Source organism: Pelodiscus sinensis, chromosome 3 (genome assembly GCF_052426305.1).
Source record: "Pelodiscus sinensis isolate ZL-2025 chromosome 3, ASM5242630v1, whole genome shotgun sequence".
Taxonomy (NCBI): Eukaryota; Metazoa; Chordata; order Testudines; family Trionychidae; genus Pelodiscus; species Pelodiscus sinensis.
This window is the reverse complement of record NC_143054.1, coordinates 139,048,841-139,065,563: the sequence shown is the minus strand read 5'-3', so window position 1 is coordinate 139,065,563 and position 16,723 is coordinate 139,048,841. Positions and strand designations below refer to the sequence as shown.

The 16,723-nt window shown below is 44.8% G+C and overlaps 1 protein-coding gene across 4 annotated transcripts in view; it reads right to left on the bottom strand.

The window, feature by feature from the left end:
* LOC102447280 (maestro heat-like repeat-containing protein family member 1) overlaps positions 1-16,446 on the bottom strand; it is an 80,170-nt gene extending 63,724 nt beyond the window's left edge. For all 4 annotated transcript variants that reach the window (XM_089777383.1, XM_089777384.1, XM_089777386.1 and 1 more), the window contains exons 1-3: positions 16,118-16,446; positions 8,119-8,333; positions 4,496-4,577 (exon numbers count right to left, since the gene is read on the bottom strand). In XM_089777383.1, coding sequence (XP_089633509.1) covers positions 4,496-4,550 — 55 coding nt within the window. In that variant the 5' untranslated portion in view covers positions 4,551-4,577; positions 8,119-8,333; positions 16,118-16,446. The remainder of the gene's footprint in view (positions 1-4,495; positions 4,578-8,118; positions 8,334-16,117) is intronic.
* Between the last annotated feature and the right edge of the window lie 277 nt (positions 16,447-16,723).

Below are 16,723 nucleotides of genomic sequence, written 5' to 3'. Positions count from 1 at the left end.
TGCCTCTAATTTGTAATGCAAAGAAGCCAATGAATAGTCTGGAAAGGAAACATAATCCCTATGACAGGGACAGTGTTATACAAATGAAGGGATTTTTAGTTCGCAATGGAGACAATATAGAACACATAGCGCATGAGCATATGGGCATGATCCAAAGCACACTGAAGTTAATGAAAAGATTCCCATTAACTAGAACTGCATGAATAATGGACTTTTCACTTCACTGACAATTCTGAGAAAAGAAAAACAATGTTTTGGATTGAACCACAACTAAGATTTAAATAAATTTTTAGGTGAATTGAAAAGTCAGAAAATAATGAGTTCAGGTCAAATGAAACATTTTTGTTTTGACAATGTTAAACTGTTTTTATTATTTTCCAGTGTTTTGTCACCTCATTGAAATAAATCTGGCAAATTCAACATGAACTTGCTAAATGTTGCCACACTTGAATTTTTTGCTGAAAAAAAAATTCAGTCAAAAATGTTTTGTCCAGCTGTACCACTGATTCCCCTAGATTCTGTGACATTTGAATTGCAACAAGTTGCAACTCAATAAGTCAGAGGATTTCACAGAAAAAAAGAAAAACTAAACAAGCAGTTATGAAAAAACTAAAAATAATATTTATTTTGACTAGACCTCTAGATAGGTAAGCAGCGAAATGCTTTGAAAACTTTACATAAGAAGTGCTTCTAAAAAATCAAAGTATTATTCATGTATTTTAATTCATTATAAATATCTATCAATCTATGTCCCAGAGACACGCTTCTTATGACAGGGATAGTGCAGATATTACCCATAAAACTTCAAAGCAAAGTTAACCTAAAGCAGAATATCATTAATTTCAAGGGTGAGAACAGGGCCACCACTTGGAAATAGAAAAGATGGGCCTGGAGCTGAACCTCCTCCCTTTTCAATACACTACCTAGGTTTGGCCACCAAACTCACAGATTTAAGGGACACACACTACTTCAGCCAGAATAGCCTTTATTCTGAGGTACCATGGCTTTAAAGAACCCTGAAGTTAGTTTTCAGAAGTATAGGGGGAAAGGGGAAATAAAATTATGCTGAAGTAAAAAGTAAGATTTAAAGATCACAGGATACATTTGCTGTCCCTAGTTTGGGTACATGAGGACACTAATAATTTCCGTTGCCTTTCTCTGGATCAGCTCTGTTTCTGCTTTTTCTTTTTTGATGTGCTCAAGTGATACATAATTTTTAAATCAAATTCTTCTCTCAGTTCCAGAAGAGTAAATCCAGAGTAATCTTATTAAAAACCAGTTGTGTTACCCTGCCCCTTCTTCCGCCCTGTGGGGCCCCCAGCAGGCAACTGGTAGGAGCAACCCCTATCTGTGACAGGCCCAGCCCAGCCCTACCACCTCAAGTTACATGCTGACGCCCCAGCACCCAGCTGCAGGCCCGGCAGCGAAGCCTCTCTCAGAGTGGGGCTGGCAGCCCTTGCCGAACCCATTCCTGGGGAGGCTTTGCTATAGGATCTGCAGTATGAAGCTGCTCAGTGGTTTGCGCATTGGCCTGCTAAACCCAGGGTTGTGAGTTCAATCCTTGAGGGGGCCTTTTAGGCATCTGGGACAAATCTGTCAGGGATGGTACTTGGTCCTGCCTTGAGGGCAGCGGACTGGATTCAATGATCTCTCAAGGTCCCTTCCAGTTCTATGAGATAGGCATATCTCCATGTATTATTATTATTTATATTGCTAGGCCCACAGTGTGTGTAACCATGTAGGATTTCTAGCAGTTACACAGTTACATTTTTAAATGACTTTTTTCATCCCTTTTATGTAGGTTACCATTCCTGATGTCTGATTTGTGTCCATTTATCCTTTGGCATAGATGCTGTCGGGTTTGGCCAATGTACATAGCAGAGGGCATATATATGCCACTTGACGGCATGTATCATTAGTGGATGTGCAGGGGAATGAGCCCCTGATGGTGTGGCTTATGTGTTTAGGTCCTGTGACTTTGGCTGCACCCACAACCATTTCCAATTTGGGGACAATTTATACTTTCAAGTCAGCATCACTACTATGGGCACCCACATGGCCACACAATATGCCAACATTTTTAGGGCTGACCTCGAAAAACATTTCCTCAGCTCCTATACTCTACTACACCATATTGATGACATTTCATCATATGGACCCACGGGAAGGAGGCCCTTGAAGAATTCCACAGGGATTTCAACAATTTCCAACCTACCATCGCCTTAGCCTGGAACAATCCACACAAGTTCCTGTCTACTTCAGTAATAAATAATGATAGTCAGTTAACAGCACCCTATTCTGGAAACCCTCTGATTACAATTGCAACCACCACCAGATGGATTTGAACCTGGGATTGCTGGAGCTTAGTGTAGGAACCTCTTCATCTTGAGCTATAAAGCCAGCTCACTTTCAGCTTAGGCTTATTCTTATCTCTTGCTGTACGTGGTCTAAGTGCCACTACATGGGACAGTGAACCACACTAGGTTTGTGGGTTACACTATTCTCATCTACATGCCTCTAGCTTCCATCCAGAACACACCACATGATCAGTTGTGTATAGCCAAGCCTTAAGACATAACTGTATCTGCTCCAATCCCTCAGAGCCAAAAACCTTTAAGATCTTTATCAGTCATTCTTTTTAATGCTTAAAAACACCCCCGCAGCTGAAGTGAAGAAACAGACTGAGGCTGTGTCTACACTCCGGAGTTTTTTTTTCCCGGGATACTGGAGGTATCCCAGAAAAACTCTGCTGCGTCCAGGGAATGCTCTGCTCTTCCGAAATTTTTGTAAACCTCATTTTACGAGGAAGAAGAGATGTTCAAAAAAAGGGTTTTTTTCCCCCCTGACATTTGGGCCAGTGTAGAGAGGCCAAATATCAGAAAAGCCTGTTCCGAAAAAAGAAGCAGAAAAAGCTACACAAATTGCAAACTGCAATTTGTGTTGCTTTTTCTGGAAGATCAGAGTAGTGTAGACGTAGCCTGACAGAGCCAGAGGAGTATCCAGAAGTCACCTGCTTCAGGACAGGCCCCACAAGGAAAATAACAAAACACTGATTATCATCTACAGCCCCTTCTAAAATTCCTCCAGTGCATCATTGAGAATTTACAACCTATTCTGGAAAATAATCCTTCATTCTCATAGACCTTAGGAGGCAGGTCAATCCTGGCCTACAGTCAGCCCCTCAAACTGAATCAAATACTTACCAGCAGCCACATATTGCACCACAGAAATATTTACCCAGGAACATATCTCTGCAACAAACCTCATTGCCAACTCTGTCCACATATCTATTATAGCAACACCATCACAGGACCTAACCACATAAGCTGCAACATGAGGGGCACATCCACCTGCATATCCACTAATGTGATCTATGCCATCAAGTACCAGCAATGCCCCTCTGCCATGCATATTGGCCAAATTGAACCAAACGATAAACAGTCACAAATCAGATATCAGGAATGGTAACATATACAAACCTTAAGGGGTGTGTCTAGACAGCACCCTTCTGTTGGAATAAGCTATGCAAATTGTGTAGCGCAAATTGCGTAGCTTATTCCGAATCTAGGTCAAAAGAGTTTATTTTGTGTAGATTGTGCCAAATTTCAAAATAAGGTACTATTCTGACAAATCCCTTAACCCTCATGGAATGCTATTTTGGGAAATAGCGAGTGCATTTAAAAACATGGAGTTGCTATTTCAGGATACTTTCTGCAGTCTAGACATGCCCAGAGGAACTAACCTCACTGAACATTCAGTAATGGATTTAAAAGTAGCTATCCTACAAAAAAATTTCAAAACCCCAATTACAATGGGAGACCAGCTGAACTGGAATTCATTTGCAAATTCAATACTATCAGTTTAGGACTGAATAATAATCTTGACTGGTTAACACATTACAAAGGCAATTTCCCCTCTCTTGATACCCCCTTTTCCATATCAACTGCTGTAAATGAGCCACTTCCACTCTGACTTGATTAGCCTCATTCACACAAGTACCCTCTTTCTTTGGTTGTCCTTATATAAACTCTGTAAACTGCCTCTGTAAACTCCACTCCAATTCATCTGATGAAGTGGGTTTTACCCACAAAAGCTTAAGCCCTAATAAATCTGTCTCAAAGGTGACACTGGATTCCTCATTGCTTTTGCAGATACAGACTAACATGGCTACCCCTCTGAAGCTTCTGTTATCCTGAAACCAAACACAATGTTTAAGGTCAACAATGTATTTAATAGCAGACGTATATAGTGGCAGTAACAATATTCTCCATTTTGTTTTCTCTCCTTCCATAAAAACACCTCTGACAGGTTTTGCTTGTTCTGTGGAGGTGAGACAATAACTCAGTGTTCAAGTCCTATTAGGGAGATTTCTGAGGTGAAGACGAAATACTCAAGTTTGAAGTTTGGCTTTGGATATTGGATCATTCAGACTCACTTAAAGGCACTTCCCCATCTTTTCACTTCTTCTATAGTATCAAACAAGTGATTTGCCTACTTTCTGGCCTGGTATGAGTGTGCTTCTCTTTTCCTTCTGCCCGAGTTGGACACATTCTCTTCCTTTTCAATCTCCTATTTTCCTCTCTTCAGACAAAATCAGAAGGAAAATAAAGATGTCAAGACAATTTAGAAAAAGGTCTTTGTGAGCACATTAGCATAAAACAGAATTGACTCTGTTATATCTACAGCACTTTAAAGATGTAAAGTGTAATGCAAATACTCTTCATCATTAACAATAACAATAGTTATTTAACTATTACAGGAAATAATAATACCTCTAAAATCCAGGGGCTCGTCTACATTGGCCCCTTTTCCGGAAGGGGCATGCTAATTTTTCAGATCGTAATAGGGAAATCCGCGGGGGATTTAAATATCCCCCGCGGCATTTAAATAAAAATGTACTCCGCTTTTTTCCAACTTTTAGAAAAGCCGGAAAAGAGCGTCTACACTGGCCCCGATCCGGCCCGATCCTCCGGAAAAAAGCCCTTTTCCAGAGGATCTCTTATTCTTTGAAGTAGGAATAAGAGATCCTCCGGAAAAGGGCTTTTTTCCGGAGGATCGGGCCGGATCGGGGCCAGGGTAGATGCTCTTTTTCGGCTTTTCTAAAAGCCGGAAAAAAGCGGCGGACATTTTTATTTAAATGCCGCGGGGGATATTTAAATCCCCCGCGGATTTCCCTATTATGATCTGAAAAATTAGCATGCCCCTTCCGGAAAAGGGGCCAATGTAGACGAGCCCCAGGACTCTCTGGTCTGGCAACATCTGTGGTCTGGCAGGAACTCAGATACTGTTGGACTAGTGACTCCTGGCTGATCAGGGCTGATGTCAAGGAGCGCAGCCCCAGTCAGGGGCCAGGGCTAGCACAGTGGGGAGTGCAGCCTAGGCTGTAGCTGGCATGGTGAGAGGCATAGCCTCAGTCAGGGCTGGCATGGTGCAGGAGCGCAGTCCCAGCCAGGACTGGAGTCAGCTGCACGTGCAGCCTGGGCCAGTACCGGGGGCATGAGAGCACAGCCCCAGCTGGGGCTGGAGGCAGTGGGGTGAGCCCCGGTGTGGGGCTGGCACTGCGGAGGAATGCAGCGCCGGCCTGGCGTGCCCGCTGGAGGGCTGGAGGCAGTGGCAGGCAGGGAGTGCAGCCGCACCCAGCAGCAGAGCCTACAGCCAGGTAGGGAGCCTTGACCTCCCCTCATCCGGCAAACTCGATTGTTCGGGATGACTCAGGTCCCAAGGGTGCTGGACAAGGGAGGTCCAACCTGGACCGGGTGTGTTAGCCAACTTTGTGATATTACAATGTTATCAACTTCCTGTTTTGAGATAGTATTAAGTTAGCAAGGACCAATACATTGCAATATAGAATTATGACAAAGTCCAACATACCACATGAGAGCACGGGACAAACCCTAACAAGCCATATGGCCACAGAATGTGGATACATAATTTCTTAAATGTACTGTAATGCACAATTCTGCACTGGCTAAATCATATGGAGTAATGGCCAATGAATTATATATTATCGGATCCAAAGACTATTCCATCCCTACTTGCTCATCACATGATTTAATGAGACAGTATTAGGTAGATTAGACACACACCGTAGATGTTTAAAAACTAAAACAGAAATAATAATGAATGTGAAAGTGTCTCCTTCGAACACTGACATATTTGGATGATTGTACATCCCAATGTGTGGGAATGATCAATCCCAGTCAGTTATACCTACTCTAATTAGGTACGGAAAGAAGGCAAATATATTATTATTATTTTACACTGATACTGTGGTAGTGACTAATGACATCAGTTAGGTCATAACAGCATTGTATACAGGATAAATGTATAGTATGTGACATCCAATGAGTTTATAGTCTAACAGACAATAGAAAACAGGAAGATAAAGGTAAGACAAGGTAATAAAAACAATAGTGTGTGTGTATTTTAGGACCGACTAGTTGTGACTAAAAATTGTAAACAATCAGGAGCAGTTCTCAGAGCTCACCACAGAAATGTATAAAAGAAAAATGCCCAAAGTCACAGGTCTTGTTTTAATAATATCCCGTTGCCCCCTTTAAATCCAAGTGGCTAGTCAAATTTTAGGGCCCTGGAGATGTAGCTGTTGGAAGAAGAAATTGAGGGAATCTGGCACTGTCTTTGAAGCATGTTTGCTTATTTATATGGAATGTACAAAATCTGAGTGCAGAAAGGATCAAGAACAAAAAATAAAGTGCAATTTCATAGCTTATAGCCCCTCCCAGCCTCTGTAGCCAAAATCTCACCCAAAATTCTCCAGGTCACACTGTGCTCACATGCTAGTGCTTGGCTTTCTTTCTTTTTGTCTCTGCATGTAGGTATTCTGTCTGTTCTCCGTTTCCATATGTTTTGCCTTCCATTGTGTACACACACAAAATGAACAATATTCAAAGCTGCTCTGCCTGCCTAAACAGTCCAAATTCCTGGATTTTTCACAATCCCCTTTTGTTTTAGATTGGAGGCTTCTGATTATGTAAATTGAAGGCTGTGTTTATACTCAGTTCAAAGAGGTTTGTGATAAGTGCAGTCACCAGTACCTCTTCAGCATAATGCTCCTTTCTTTTCCAGTAAAAACTACTCAAGTCTTAGAGCTAATTAACATTTTGTCGAACTGCTATACTACCTCTCGTTCAGTAGCAGTGATCCTCTTGACATCATAATCAAGTGACAAATGCCTAGTGTAATTCTCAAGTAATCCTGCCTACTTTTAGCCATTGATGCAGCCAGGTTCGAACATGGCAATGCTTAAGGTTCTTTGTTAAATTAGTGCAGTCATTTATGATGACAGAATTGTCTAATGGTTAGGGAAGAAGGGAACCCAGGAAACCCAGGTCCACAACCCTATTCTTTCCCAAACTTCTTGTATAACCTTTTGCACATCTCTTTCTGCCTTTGTTCTAATGCTGTAAAATGGGGATAACACTTTCTTAACTCACAAATACATTAGAGATTATGAGGAATGCAGACGCTACAATAATGGAGACCAGATAAGTATCTAAGTTTATGTCTAGACTACATCCCTCTTTTGGAAGAGGGATGTAAATTAGACATATTGAAATTGCAAATGAAGCCGGGATGTGAATTTACCGCGCTTCATTTGCATAATCATGTCATGGCGTTTTTTTGAAAAATGCTATTTCAAAAGTGAAAGTCTAAACACGGTTCTTTCTAAAAGAAAAACCTTTTTTGAAAGACAAGGTAAATCTCATTTTTTGGCTTTTCTTTTAGAAAGAACCATGTCTAAATTGCGGTTTCACTTTTGAAATAGCGTTTTTCAAAAAAATGCCATGACGCGATTATGCAAATGAAGCACAGGAAATTCAAATCCCGGCTTCATTTGCAATTGCAATATGTCTAATTTACATCCCTCTTTCGAAAGAGGGATGTAGTTTAGATGTACCCAAAAGATAGCTCCCCCAGCCCACCATCTCTGAACAAACCTCTTCGATAAGTGTCCAATATGAAGAAAGCAAAGAGACGCCTCCTCAAACCTCATTCAACCCAGTAATCAGATTTCTCTTTCCTGAGACATAAAGATTATTTATAAGAAACCATTTTAAACTGTTCTCACTGCCATTTGCTTTAAAAAAAAAAAGTTACTTATTTGTAACTGGAGTTCTTCGAAATGATTCTGCATATTCACATGTATGGGTAATGGCTGACCAGTGCAAGCTAAGTGCCAAACCTTCTCTAAGCAGTGCCTGTTTGAGCGCTCCTCCTGCTGCGCCTCTGAGAGTCAGGCTACATAAAGGATGCTGCACCCTCTACTGCCTCAGTTGCTTCCACCACTGACCCAGAGGCACCAAAATAGGACTCTGGGGGTGGAAAAAGGGAAAGATGAGTAAGAAGGTGCAGAGGCCTCTCAAAGAAGTAAACAAAGCAAACAAACCTCATTTCTTCTTCAAATGGCTCTGCATATTCCCACTTATGTGTAATTTGGCAAGCAGTGCTAAAGTCAGAAGGTGGTTCAGAGTCCTAATTATATAATGATTGCAGCACTGTGCCACCAAATCTATCATTTTCTCTTGAAGCCAAATCCAAAGTATGATGTTTAGTAAATACAGGCAGTCCCCAACTTAGCAGATCCGACTTACATCGGATTCGCACTTACAAACGGGGCTTTTCTCGCCCCGGAGCTCACGGGCGGCGGATCGCCACCCGTGTCCTCTGGGGAGAGAAAAGCTTCTCCCGGTCTCCCTGGTCTGTTGGGGGGGTCCAGCAAAGCCGCTGGACCCCCCCAGCAGACCAAGGACACCCAAGCAAAGCCGCCGCCTGGGCGGCTTTGCTCCCGGGCAAACGAGCAAAGCCGCCCAGGTGGCGGCTTTGCTCTGGTGTCCCTGGTCTGCTGGGGGGTCCAGCGGCTTTGCTGGACCCCCCCCAGAAGACCAGGGGGACAGGAGCAAAGCCTTGGAGCACGCCCGCAGCGGGACAGCCCGGGCGCGCTTGGGCTGTCCCGCTGCGGGCGTGCTCCGCGGCTTTGCTCCCCATCTCCCTGGTCTGATCAGCAGACCAGGGAGATGGGGAGCAAAGCCTCGGAGCATGCCAGCAGTGGGACAGCCACGGCACGCCTGGACTGTTCCGCTGCCCGCGTGCTCTGCGGCTTTGCTCCGCGTCTCCCAGGTCAGCAGACCAGGGAGACGGAGCAAAGCCGTGGAGGATTTGGGCGGTCCCGCCACCCCCGTCTCCCTGGTCTGCTGGGGGGGGGGGGAGGTGCAGCTAGTGCCCCCCCCCCCCCAGCAGACCAGGCCTTTCTTGCCTACCCCTGGAGTAGAGCAGCTGGGGGCTGCCGGGTTGGTCCCGCAGCACCGCTCCGGACCAACTCAGCAGCACCCCAGCTGCTCTGCCCCAGGCGTCCTGATTCAGCTGCTGCTGGTCAGTTTCAGCAGCGGCTGAATCAGGACGCCTGGGGCAGAGCAGATGGGGTGCTGCTGGGTTGCTCCAGTAGTGCCGAGGAGCCGCGCTACTGGAGCAACCCAGCAGCACCCCAGCTGCTCTGCCCCAGGCGTCCCCAAGTCAGCCACTGCTGAAACTGACCAGAGGCTGACTACAGGAAGCCCGAGGCAGAGTTGCTCTGCCCCAGGCTTCCTGGAATCAGCCGCTGATCAGTTTCAGCAGCAGCTGACTGGGGACGCCTGGGGTTCTTAAGTTGAATCTGTATGTAAGTCAGAACTGGCATCCAGATTCAGCCGCGGTTGAAACTGATCAGTTTCAACAGCGGCTGACGCCAGTTCCGACTTACATACAGATTCAACTTAAGAACAAACCTACAGTCCCTATCTTGTACGTAACCCGGGGACTGCCTGTACTTTATAAGGAATGACTCCCAAGTAGTAGTCTTGCATTTTGTTCCAATAGCAGTGTTTTCTCTAATTTTTTTCCATCCATGGGTGAATTGAATGTTAGTATGTGCACCAATACTGTATAGAGGTAATATGTGGAGGTGCGCCACCATTGCAAACAAAAACTAAAAATATATTTGTAAATGTTCCTAGATATGGAAGAAGAATATTAAAACAAGGCATAATTAACAAGGTCATTGCTTAAGATATTGAATAAGAAATCAAATAAAAATAAAATTAACACTGCCCTGGGATTAAAAGTATTTTATCATTCTTTTAAACAACTCAAGCTAGTAAACACACCAAAATGTGGCACTCTCAAAACAGCCAGATAAAGAAAGGCATGGCTATTAAGTGAAAACATAAAAATATTCAACAGAAGCCCAATTTAATAACTTACTCTTCCTATCATACATAGGTCACTAAATCTTCATGGAAAACTTCTCTGAAAAAATGAAGCTTCTGCCAGAACATTACCTTGCCATGGACTTTTGCAATTCACAAAACCATCCCTGTTGCATGCATATCATCTGCTCACATAGCTCAGCTTTTAACATGCTAAACCAATCTATGAGTCACCTAGAGGTAGTCAAGCCCTCATTGCAAATATTAACACAATATTTGTTGATACTGGAAGAAGTGTAAAAAACATTCACTCAGTCTTATACAATTTCTAAGATATATCAACTCAATACTACTTACACAGAAAACAGTAAAAATAAATAATAAAGCAACACAAAGAGCAAACAAAACTACAAATAAACAAATGACAACACTGAAAATACAAGGGGAAATAAAATAAGTGGTTGGTTATGCTTATTAACAGAGTGATTAGGACTCACACACTATGCAAATACAACAGAGCCCTGAAGAAAAAGGCAAAGTTTTCCTGGTTTCACACTGAGTTTTACTAACTTAAAAAATCAGAGTTCATTAAGCTTTTACAACTCCCTCCCCTAAGGAAATGGAGCACCTTAACACATGGCTTTCGTGTTTGCATATCAGCTTGAAAGAGTTTGCAGATAAGCTCTTCATCCTACAAAGCATAACTCTAACCCTAATGCTTGTTACTTATGAGTCACTGAAGTACTCTGAAGAGCCAGAACTACACTAGATAACAAAGATCTAGTCGTAATGATTTTTAAAACCTGTCCCCAAAGAAATTCTAAAATCTAATTGAATACAAGTGATTTCCGTTAAGTTTTAGAAATTGTTTGGGAAGAGGCATCTCTCCTGGCCAGTGTCACTGCAGCCCCTGAGCTGCAGTTCAGACAAGATAGGTTAAAGATACAAGAGTTTGGATTCCTTTTTTAAAAAAAAACAACAACCCCACAGCTGGAGTTATTCTCCAGTCAGAACTTGTTTCTCTCTCCTCCCAGCCTGCACACCCAGCTGGGACCCAAAGGGAATCCCACTCCCCTCTTGCTTCTGCCCTAGCATAGCTGGAGCTGGGACTTAAAGTCTCTCCTAGGTGCTAGGCAACCTAGCTGGGGGTGAAACAGTTAGTCTCCCCTCTGCCTGGCCACCTAGCACAGACAGACTAGCTGGGACTGAAACAGAAGTGGACTCTTCTCTATGAGCTGCCCCAGCACAGCTGGAGGAGGGGGAACTTTCAGTGTCTCCCAGCCCCTCAAGCAGTTCAGCTGGTGCAGAAATGGAGTTGGACATTCCTCTGCCTGCTAAGGACTTATCCTGGCTGTTTCAGGCATCCCAGCTGGAAGTGGGATGCCCCAAACTTAGTCCCAAGCCCCACCTGATTCACTGATCCTGACCCACCCCTGTATTCTGCCCCTCCCACCCCAGCTCACCTTCCATGTCTTCTTCCGAGTAAAGGAGTCACCTAATTGGCGGAACCACAGCCATGTGCGGCTCCACTAATTAGATGTGCGGCTCTTCATTTCCTCTTGCATGGGTGCACTCTACAGGGAACTATGTTCAGTAGGATCAGGCAAATGACGCTGCTACTGTCCTCTTGGAACGAGATCTCACAACAGTTAAGCACAGGAATTGCTGCTAACATTCAATTATACACTGTTTAATCCATCTGGGAATAGCCTGAGCAGATAGTCTGAGAATCATGACTTGTAAGAAATACCTTAGAAGGCTCCCTAAAATGCTTAGTTCTATTTAAATAACATACCAAAGCATCTAAAATGTGTAAAGCAGTTGCCTCTTTGTTAGCATGAGATTTGCGGGTTAGGAGGAGGAGGGGGAGAGGGGAGGGGAGGGAAGGGTAGGGGAGGGGAAGACTGGTAATATAACTGTTTGATGTGAGACTGCAACACCATTTTTGGTAAAAATCTAGGATCGTATCTAAGAATCACCTTGTCTGTGAAAAAACATATGTAACCCCCTTTTTCCTCCCGGGGTTACTGGGGAGCAGGTCACACTCACAGGTGTGCCTGGGCGCCTGGTGTTTTAACCCAAAAGAGATCCTGGGCACCCCAGTGGGGATGGTGTTTAGTTGGGGAAAGCCCTCTCCACCCCCTTGCTGCAGTCCCTTGCTGGCAATGAATGTAAAGTGGCGGTGCCTCCACCTGGCTGGCCTTGTACACACACTGGTGCCTTAAGAGCCTCCAGGAATATACAGGTAGTCCCCGAGTTACGCGGATCCGACTTATGTCGGATCCGCAGTTACGAACGGGGATTTTCTCGCCCTGGAGGACTCGAGTGGCGGGACGCCTGGTCCCACCGCCCGCCTCCTCCGGGGCGAGAAAAGCTGCTCCCCGTCTCCCTGGTCTGCTGCGGGAGCCAGCAGACCAGGGAGACGGGGAGCAAAGCGGCGGAGGACCCGGGGCCAGACCCGCGGCCGCTTCCAGATCAGGAAGCAGCCGCGGGTCCGGCCCCGGGTCCTCCGCGGCTTTGCTCAGGGTCTCCCTGGTCTGCAGACCAGGGAGACGCTGAGCAAAGCAGCGCAGGACCCGGCCGGACCCGCGGCGCTTCCAGCTGATCTGGAAGCGGCCGCAGGTCCGGCCCCGGGTCCTGCGCGGCTTTGCTCAGCGTCTCCTTGGTCTGCAGACCAGGGAGACACTGAGCAAAGCCGTGGAGGACCCGGGCCGGACCGCGGCGCTGATCTGGAAGCGCCGCGATCCGGCCCGGGTCCTCCGCCGCTTTGCTCCGCGTCTCCCTGGTCTGCTGGGGGGGGGACGCAGCTAGTGCCCCCCCCCCCAGCAGACCAGGGAGATGTGGAGCAAAGCCCGGGGCCTGTGGTAGAGCAGGTGGGGCGCTGCTGGTTGGTCCCGCAGCACCTCTCCTTGGCGCTACTGGACCAACCCAGCAGCACCCCAGCTGCTCAGCCCCAGGAGTCCTGATTCAGCCTCTGCTGATCAGTTTCAGCAGTGGCTGAATCAGGACGCCTGGGGCAGAGCAGCTGGGGTGCTGGTGGGTTGGTCCAGTAGCACCGAGGAGCGGCCGCGCTACTGGACCAACCCAGCAACACCCGAGCTGCTCTGCCCCAGGCGTCCCCAAGTTAGCCGCTGCTGAAACTGACCGGCGCTGACTACAGGAAGCCCGAGGCAGAGTTGCTCTACCCTGGGCTTCCTGGAATCAGCTGCTGATCAGTTTCAGCAGCAGCTGACTTGGGGACGCCTGGGGTTCTTAAGTTGAATCTGTATGTAAGTCAGAACTGGTGTCCAGATTCAGCGGCTGAATCTGGATGCCAGTTCCGACTTACATACAGATTCAACTTAAGAACAAACCTACAGTCCCTATCTTGTACGTAACCCGGGGACTGCCTGTACTCATTCCAACATAAATCTGGATCTAATTCCAGAACAACTACAAATCATATACATCTAATAGAACACTTAAAATAAACCATCTTTACTTAACTAAACAGGGATTAACAGAATTAGAAGTGAATAGCATTAACAAAACACATAATAACTGAAGCTTATATAGCTAGACAACAGTGACCCCGCCCCAGAGTGTGCACACCCCTAGACTCAGTCCCAGACTCTTGTTTGTGTTGGCGCGCTGATGTTGCAGCTGTAGTGAGGATTTGGTCCAGGCTAAACAGCAGCTCTGTCCCAGGCAGCACTTTTCCAACAAGGCCCAAACTTACTGCCTCATGCTATGCCTATGGGAAGCAGCCTGCTAACTCCCAGTTCCAACAGGCATCTAGTAGCTGCACTCCAACAGCCCCTCCACTGGGTCAATGTCCTTGGCGGCAGCAGCCTGGCTCCCCCTTTGGTTCCAAACTCCAAGGCAGAGTCCCAGACTGCCAGGCCTCTTTCTTCAAGCACATGGAGCGAGAGCCCTCTCCCCTTCTGATTCCTTCCTTCCTTTTTTCCCAAGGGCTCATGGGAATTGTAGTCTGGATTGTAGCACACAGGGTCTTCTCAGAAGACAACAGAGGCCCCTTTAGTAAGAGAACTACACATAAATGGCAGATTGGCTATCAAGGCATGGGATTTGCTCATCCTTCTGCTTCATGTTAGAGGAACAGCAAAGACAATATGAAAGTATGAAAACCACTCACAAGGTAGCTTATAGAGTTTGTTTGGCACCTTAAATGGGCTCACGAAACTCACAGCCTTAGCAGGTTGCAAGAGGCATCCAATATGGGTAAAGACACCCTACTCCTTGAAGGAGGGAGGTTTAATACAGGATGTGACTGACACCTCTTGCACGGCAACTGAAGAGAAGGTCAAAATGGATGCCACACAATCAAATTAACTTGTGGAAATGCAAAGGATGCTCAGAAAGATGATGCAGCAGCAATGCCCAAATGCTTGACAAACCAGGACCAAAGTCAACATCCACCTCACCCTGCTCAAAAAAAGAAAAGCACTAATACCTCCTCTTCTTTTTCTGACAACCGCTGTTTCAGCTGCGCATGGATCTGATAAAATTGGAGCCAGAGAATCTTCAGCCACCAGGTCCTTATCAATCAAGAACACCACTTTTATAGCCATAAGGTATAGTATTAAAAAATGCAGGTGGTAGACCCGCCTCAGACCACAGAGCCTTTTTAATTTTACTCAGTTGGGCTTCAATCACAGCCAGTGACAATACTCTACTGTCTAATTGTGTGCTGTGTGAAAAAAAAAATTCCTTTTATCAGTTTATCATCTTGTATTGAATATCCCCTTGGGTTGTGTATCATGAGACAGGGGAAACAGGAATGATGGAAATAGCAGTCTTCCTGAGGCAAGATAGACGCTGCATCGCATCAGATACTGTAAACCCTTTGTTTAGAAGTTATTAACCCGAGGTGCCTGATATATATATGTGCTGCTATAGGTTAGCAGCATGAAAAATAGGATACAGTGGCACTTAGCAAGAACCAATCTGTATGAATAATTTTGCATCCAAGATCCATTCTGCATGAGCAGAAATGCTTTCATTATTTATTTATTTCAATGAATACAGTTTGTTGTGTGTATTTAAACATTTTCCTCCAGGGTTTGCAAGCCAAGCATTATGATGTTGTGTTCAGGCATGAGAATCAGTGAGTGCAAATAACTTATGTAGCTTCATTTCCCCAGGCAAGTGAAATGGAAAGGAGTAAATAGTATAAATGATGAAAAGTATGGATCAGCACAAAACCAAGTCCTGAATCCAAATGATGCTCAGGTGCTTGGGGTGTATTTTTTGAAGCCAGATTCACCGTTTGTGGTGGAGCCATCTTCTCTACAGCAGCCAAGCTGAAATTCTGAATCTGAACATTTCTGAGCTTCTGTGAAACACATATTGAAAACTGGGAAAAGGCTGGTTTTGTAAGCTCATCCAATCTGCTGTATATTACTGATAAAACCATACAAAATTCTGTCCAGACTTTTCCTCAGATTTGGTTGCTCCCGGCTCAGTGAAAGTGCACTCTCTTCAATTCATTCTGGCTGTTTCTAGACTATACAGTTCTTCCGGAAAAAGATACGCAAATTGCAAACCACAATTTGCATATGTTTTTCTGCTTCTTTTTTCAGAAGAGGCTTTTCTGACATTTGGCCCATCTACACTGGGCCAAATTTGGGGAAAAAACCCTTTTTTGGAACATCCCTTCTTCCTCGTAAAACGAGGTTTACAGGGATGCTGAAAAACCACGTCTGCTCTAACAAAAATTTTTTCAGAAGAATAGACACGTTCCTTGGATGTGGCAGAGTTTTTCCAGGATACCGAACTCTGCAGTCTAGACGTTCCCCCTCTTTATTAGTTAAGATCAAATTGTACATCCCCATGTTGGGTACTTCTAGAACCTCTAAGAAACATATCATGTTTGTAATTTAGAAATGAGTGAAACTAGTTCTTAAAATGCTTACCGTTATTGTCTCAAAACTTCTGCGTCTCTCCTACTCAGTAAACCTTTCCCTCCCTTTTGCAGTCTGTACTAAAATCAGGCTCCACATACAGCATATACATTTCTGAGGTAAACTGAAGGATGATCACTTTTTACTTGAAGGGAAAAACTGTTTGAGGCAGATCCTCAGCTGGTGTAAATCAACATAGCTCCCTTGATCCTAAGGGAGCTACACTAATTTACACCAGCTGAGGATCTGGTCCTAAATATTTATTAGGTCTTTGGTCTTTTCAAAGCAGAGTTCACTAGAACTATTATAGGAATATCCAGTGTCTACCCACGCAACCAGCTGAATTCTGGTGACATCCGTTGTCAGGATAGGTCATAATAGATTTCCATACTGTTGCTAGGAGATCCGCTATAAGACTTCTATAACAGGTTCTTCTGTTAGTTATCTCAGCTCTCCCCTCACTCGATTAAAGTTACTGGTATAAAACCAATGTTAAAGGTGCATCAAATCCAGCAAAGAGAATACAAGATTTGGGAATTGGGCACCCTTGGAGTGGAGCAGTCCAATCAATCAATCTGGTAGTCTGAAATGCTCAACATTTTTATTTGTATTGTACTA